This window comes from Asterias rubens, chromosome 10, assembly GCF_902459465.1.
Source record: "Asterias rubens chromosome 10, eAstRub1.3, whole genome shotgun sequence".
Lineage (NCBI taxonomy): Eukaryota > Metazoa > Echinodermata > Asteroidea > Forcipulatida > Asteriidae > Asterias > Asterias rubens.
This window is the reverse complement of record NC_047071.1, coordinates 8,710,363-8,716,535: the sequence shown is the minus strand read 5'-3', so window position 1 is coordinate 8,716,535 and position 6,173 is coordinate 8,710,363. Positions and strand designations below refer to the sequence as shown.

The 6,173-nt window shown below is 40.5% G+C and overlaps 1 protein-coding gene across 1 annotated transcript; it reads right to left on the bottom strand.

The window, feature by feature from the left end:
* Positions 1 to 240: 240 nt before the first annotated feature.
* Positions 241 to 6,137, bottom strand: LOC117295412. The gene is made up of 6 exons (XM_033778058.1): positions 6,107 to 6,137; positions 4,596 to 5,171; positions 4,217 to 4,300; positions 3,443 to 3,887; positions 2,071 to 2,721; positions 241 to 1,512 (listed from the first exon to the last, which is right to left on the bottom strand). The coding sequence occupies exons 2-6, from the start codon at positions 5,169 to 5,171 to the stop codon at positions 500 to 502; spliced, it is 2,769 nt and encodes a 922-aa protein (XP_033633949.1). The 5' UTR covers positions 6,107 to 6,137; the 3' UTR covers positions 241 to 499.
* Between the last annotated feature and the right edge of the window lie 36 nt (positions 6,138 to 6,173).

Genomic DNA, 6,173 nt, shown 5'->3' with positions numbered 1-6,173 from the left:
CACAACACGATGACTTCAACTGTCAATATCACGAAATGAAAATCTTTGTTGTGCTAAAAATTGTTTGAAACCACGTTACTGTATGAATCATCAAACGGGCATTACACTTTTCAGCTAATCTGCTTACATGTATTTCCTCTTTTTCTTTTTATTCAGTTCCATAGTAAGCTAAAAAACTCCTTACAAAAGTTTTGTTTGTTTGGCAGTTTCTTCCTTTTATTGGGGGGGGGGGGGGGGGAATGCAAAAAGAGGATTGTATTTCTGACTAAAACCTGGTTCATACTTCCTGCGAATGCGAAGCGAATTTTGACATCACAAATTCGAAACAAATAATTTGCATCAGTTGAAATGTGCTCAACACCTGCGAAGTAATTGCAGCGAAAACGGGGCTGTGACATCAAAGCTTGTATTGCATTTGCATTTGCAGGAAGTATGGACCAGGCTTAATCTTAACAAGCTTTACAGAAGTGAAGTTTGAGGGGGTTTCTATTGAGCCGTATTACGGCTTGGAGGCTTGGCCAGTGCAACCTCCCACATGGTCTGCACTCGGCGAGGTAGAACCCATATCGTCATACATGTCCTCAACCCGCTCCAGTAGTCGCAACAATGGCGTGATGGGGTACGGGAATAAATCCCGGCCACTAATCCTCTCGATCAAGAAGCGTAATCTGATTAGCGTGGTCATCACATCTTCAAGAGATTGTGAAGACGCTCCTTGAAGTTCTTGATTTGAGACTTTGATCCCACGATTAGAGACATCCAATGAGATTTGATCTTCAATTGGATCCCTGGATTCATTTGGTTGGCTTATGTTTGAGTCGGTAGGAGATGTTGAACTGTTATCTGGAGACTTATCCACCATAGTCAAGGCTTTACTGTCTGTGTCATGAGGACTTTGTTCTACGTAAGTGACTGTTCTTTGGATATCTGTTTTCATCCGTTTAGGTTGCGGTGAACCTTTCAGTTCAGTATCTATGCGGCTTCCATGTCCGCTATTATCATTTCCCTCTGTCATGTCTGAAACCTGGCTTGTGCAAACCATCAAGTTATCTGTAACTGATTCATCACCACTTACATCATTATCATTTTCATTCAAGTTGACTTGCTCCGAGTGTAGATGTAATCCCGAACCCACTGATCCGACCTCTAGATGGGACTGGCAAAACACCTCCCAGTCTCTGATGACCGTGTGGAGATACTGCACTGAATACTCTAGAAACGGCGTCTCGGATGATATGAGCAGATCCAACAGCACACTGGGATCATACGCCACCGTCTCCAAGAAACCAATGAAGATCTTATGAGGGTTGAGTTGATCCTTTAAGAGAGAGCACAGAGGTTCGAGGACATGGAGGGACCGATCAATGTTTAATACACAGAGCATGACCCAAATGAGGCAGTCATCCTGGTCAGCAAAGAGCTTGAAGATCCAAATTGGAGGCTTGGATATCAGGGAAAGGTTCAGCTTGCCGCAGATGTACATCGATAAAGTCTGGAAGCACTTACTGACATCTGAAGAAGAGAATAAATTGAAGTTTGATATATTATTTGTTTAAACGTGTTTGAAAAAAGGAATCCTTCCTTGGACCATATAAGAGTGAAAAATGGGCCAAAAAAAACTTCACAACTACTTTCTGCAAAACATCATAGGAGTCATAGGTCTTAAGCCAAGCATTGGTGTCTTCTTCTCAACACTTTGGACCAGCTTTGGACACAATTTCATTTCATTTATTCTGGTTGTTAAGCCAAGGACTCTCAGAACAGCCAAGTACTAGTCAAGAAGCAACTGGGGAGAAGACTAGACAGGAAGTTCAGCTTTAGATGTGGTAGGAAAACCCCAGAGAATTTTTCCAGGGAAAACCCACCCAAGAAGGCAGGGACTGAAAATCTCTATCGTGATTTGAAACCTCCTTCTCTTTCTTCTCTCTTTAAAGGATTCTTGGCTAATACAGTGGATTACATTCGCTTTTACTGAGAGTCCTTGGCTTCGCAACCAGAAAGAATTACCAAAATGAACGAACTTCCCTTACCTCCTTTTCTGGATTTTTGATACATCACTTAAATACATACCTGATTCATTCAGGATCATCTCCGAGTGTTCACACTTGTGTGCTACAAGAATCTTCAAGGAGGATAGTGTCACTCTGCAGAGTTTCCTTAACAACGTCCGGTCCCCACACTCTGTACCTTCTACAGCATCATCACCTGATGAGGAATGAAAATCCCCACCTCCAAAACCAACTGGTCCACTCCTGTATGGAATGTCATCTAAAATGCTGTCTTCAACAATCATATCAACAAATGATATTGCTATGGTGACTAAATGTTCACCAGGTGCCGTGTCGAGATGGTTTTTGCTCGGCTGTGATTGGACCGATTGTGTTTTTCCTTCAGCTGATTGGTTCATGCTTACTGTGAGAATATCCAGCAGTTTCTTCAAGACAATGAGATCATTGTTATACTTCTTGAGGAGGTTCATTAGAAGTGGGAGTATCTTGAAGGTGAAGTTATGCCACTGTGGTTCACCAGGTCCGCCTGGTCCGCCTTTGAACAGTGAATGAGTTAGATCAAGAAATGAGGCCAGAATCAGTGAAGTTGTTTTATTGGAGCTGATAACAGCAGTCGATAAACCTTGGTCTCTCGCTGTGACTGCGGGTAGAAATGATTGGACGATGTCTGGAAGAAGCGTGTAGAGGATATGTAACACTTCTGCCTGGAAACCTGGAAAAGTCAATGTTATGAAATATAATCATTTTAAATCAGTAAATCAGTCATAAATGTTTTAGGAATACAATGGACTCCCCTGGCATTTTAAAGTACGCCTTTGGTTTGTGGAACTGTTTAAATTCTATTGTATAAATGTATACAATAAAACTAACATAACGGGAGACTTTAGGGACGCTTGGTGGCAGCAGACTTACCAGGTAAAATCCATTGTTCTCGGTAATGTGCGCAGGCTCAGAACTACATAAACAATGGAGATTTACCTGGTAAGTGTGCTACCACCTAGCATTCCAAAGTCTCCCATTATGAATATTTCATTCGGAAAGGTGGTAGCGCTTTTTAAATATCGCTGAAAATCATGAGTCGTTACGTCATAGCATGAAGAACAATCTCTAGTATTGGAAAACACAAACTGAGAAATATTTTTTCAGAGTCTCAGATTCAACTGATATCTTATTCCACAACCACAATACTTTAAGGTGAAATGTATCTGAAATGCTCTATTCTATGAAAAACTGCTATACCTCTAAACTGCAAGTAAGTATTTTTTTGCAACTAATTTCAAAAGTGATTACCAAATGCATACCTTCCCTTAAAATCAGCAAACCAGTCTTACATCTTTTGGGAAAGAGAGGGCTCCACTAGCATAATAAAACTCAAATTTATCTGATGAGGTTGTGGCTTGTGGATGGGGAGGGGGGGGGTCGTAAATATTTACCTTGTTCATCACCTGCCGTAGGTGTCACTCTTCTTTTGCATCTTTGGCTACTGCTGAAAACTTTCAGATGAGGGCTGTCCATGGAAGACCTTTTGATGAGGAGAAACCTTACAAGGTCAAAGGTGAAGATTGCATGGTTGATGTGACCTGGATTGACCTGGATTGGAGTGTCATGGCCCCAACTCATATTTAGTAACGAGTCACTATGGGTAGGGTTATTTTGTTGACCCAGGTCAACTTGAATTGGGTTAACTTGACTCGGATTACCCTGGCATGCCTCAACCTGACCTTGATTATTCTGACACTGATTGACCTCCTTAGGTGGGTTTATTTTGTTTGAATCATCTGGATTATCTTGTTCGACCAGGAAGAAACTTTGGTTACAAGCATTGATGGTCGCAAGGCATTGGAGAAGATGCCCCTTCAAAACAGCAGTGACCATCTCCTAGAGAATTGAAAAAAGAAAATCACATGAAAATTGTATACAAAGCTTCTATATTGGTGGCACATCCTGTAATTAAACAACGTCTACCAACACAAATTTAATTTTAAAAGTGCCCCTTTTCTTAAAAAAAAATTAAAGAAAACTTGGAGTTATGACTGTTTATTATTCAGAGTTTCAATGTTTTACTTTGGCTAATGGTTGAGTGAAATTTTGCTGATTTTAAATCCAAAAACTTCAGTATCAACCTTACATACTACACAGTACATGTATGTGCCAGCCCTGATTGACCGTATTTACCCAACTTCTTGAAATAATGGAGTCAGATGTACCTTTTTAGACGCCGGAAGAACAGCTGTCAGCATCTTAAATGCCATAAAAGCAACAAGTCTATCCTCAGACTTCATCAGTAACCCCTGCATAAACACAGAAAAAGAAAACATTTCAATCAAAGTTGTCAAACAACAACAGGGCACAGGAACAGTGCTCTGTACAACAAGTTGACACATTTTTAAAACAAAACAGACACTTTGCATTGTATTTGGCAAATCTGAACGAATTAATAAAGAAAGCTGTTTGTTTTTCCTTGTTTACTTTACATGCTTGACATAAAACAAATGTTGAATTTATCAGGCCTTTTTAGAAAGAGAACAGCTCTGTGCTGTGTTGCTGTTTCAAATTATTAGAACTTTCTTTAATTTAATCATTTACCACATCATCCAGTAAACCTCTGCTGATCATCTCTTGCTGAAGGGTATACACCCCCTCACAAGAAGCATCTGCCTCAAACAACTCCTTGCAAACTGTAAGACAGAGGAGCAGTCTGTCTCGAGATGATGAAGAAAACGATGACGACACCTGTTTTCTTTCCAAGAATATGGGAGACTTTCCTACTAGTTCTTCACTTTGTGTATGATGACTAATGATACAGGTTGATGGTCCGCTACTTTGAGAAGCTGGCCTTGCTGTTTGATCAACTGCCATCCCTCCCTCTGGCATGTCTGGAAAGCATCTTGTGTGCGATTTGTCCAATAAGTGAGAAGAAGCAACATCCTGTTTGTCCTGATCATCTTCAGATCTGTTGATTTCATCCCCAGTGGCTTCCTCCCTAACTTCTTTTGGAGTCCATCTTGAAGGATCCGTCTTCACATCCTTAGAGAGTCCATCAACCCAGAGGGCAAAAGAAGAAAGTTTTCTGAGAATTTCTCTTCTTTCCTCAATCAGGTAACAGACACACTCTTCATCTTGAAGCCACCTGTAGAGCTCTTTGATTTCACATCTCTCCATCTGTAGAAAATTAAGAAGTATTTAAAATGATAACCAGGTTACTGGGAGTAATTAAAATAAATTTGCATCCTGTTTATAACACTGTCGTGTTCTAGAATGTACATAGTTGCTAATAACGTAACCCTCCTCCCGACTGCAGAAGGGTTACGTTATCGCAACTAGTATGTACAGGACTTGAATACGAGCCATTGGGGGGACCTTTTTCCTCGTGGGGGTCTTTTTTGCCACTACGCACAATGTAAACAACCCCTATACGAAGTACTGTAAACATTTTCTACTTGCCAAACATTAAAGATTCCTCTCCTTTGAATTAAAAAATGAAATAAGCAGAATGCATGGATGATGGTATCAACTAGCCCAGGTTCAACTCCTCCATTGCAGACAACGCGTAGGGGGTCCATACTCGACAAGCTTTGCTTTTTATGGGCCCTCTCCAACTCCATCACCTTGTGCTCTGGTTTGGTTTTGGTTTTGGTTTTCCGTAATTTATTTATATTTTGCCTTTTTGCTTGTAAATGTTATGGAACTTATGTTATCATTAATCCATTTGCTTGTGTTTGTAAAACACAGTTCTGTATTCACTACCCAGGTGTTTTGTTTACTTGTTTGGATTTTGAAATAAAGTGAATTGGATAGTGGCATTGTATGTTCTTGTTGTACCACCACACGACCGTCATATAATCACCATAGTAAGTGTATGCACACGGTTTTTGATAACACAGTACACACAAGCCACCAAGCCGCAGTGCACTGTGCAGCAATCCGTTTGACACGGATCAATCTTTCGTGTTCCACTTTTGTCACAGGCATCAATTCAATGTTGTGTCCTTACTTCCCTCGTTCCCCCTCTTGGCACAATGCAATACAATTCAATTTTGAAAAATTAATATCAGTTGATGAAACCAAGAAACAAGAAAGAGATATTTATTACACACCTTTTGCAGACGACGATTGCGGATTGCCTCATTTTCTCTAGTCTACCGCCACCAAGCGGCAGACCTA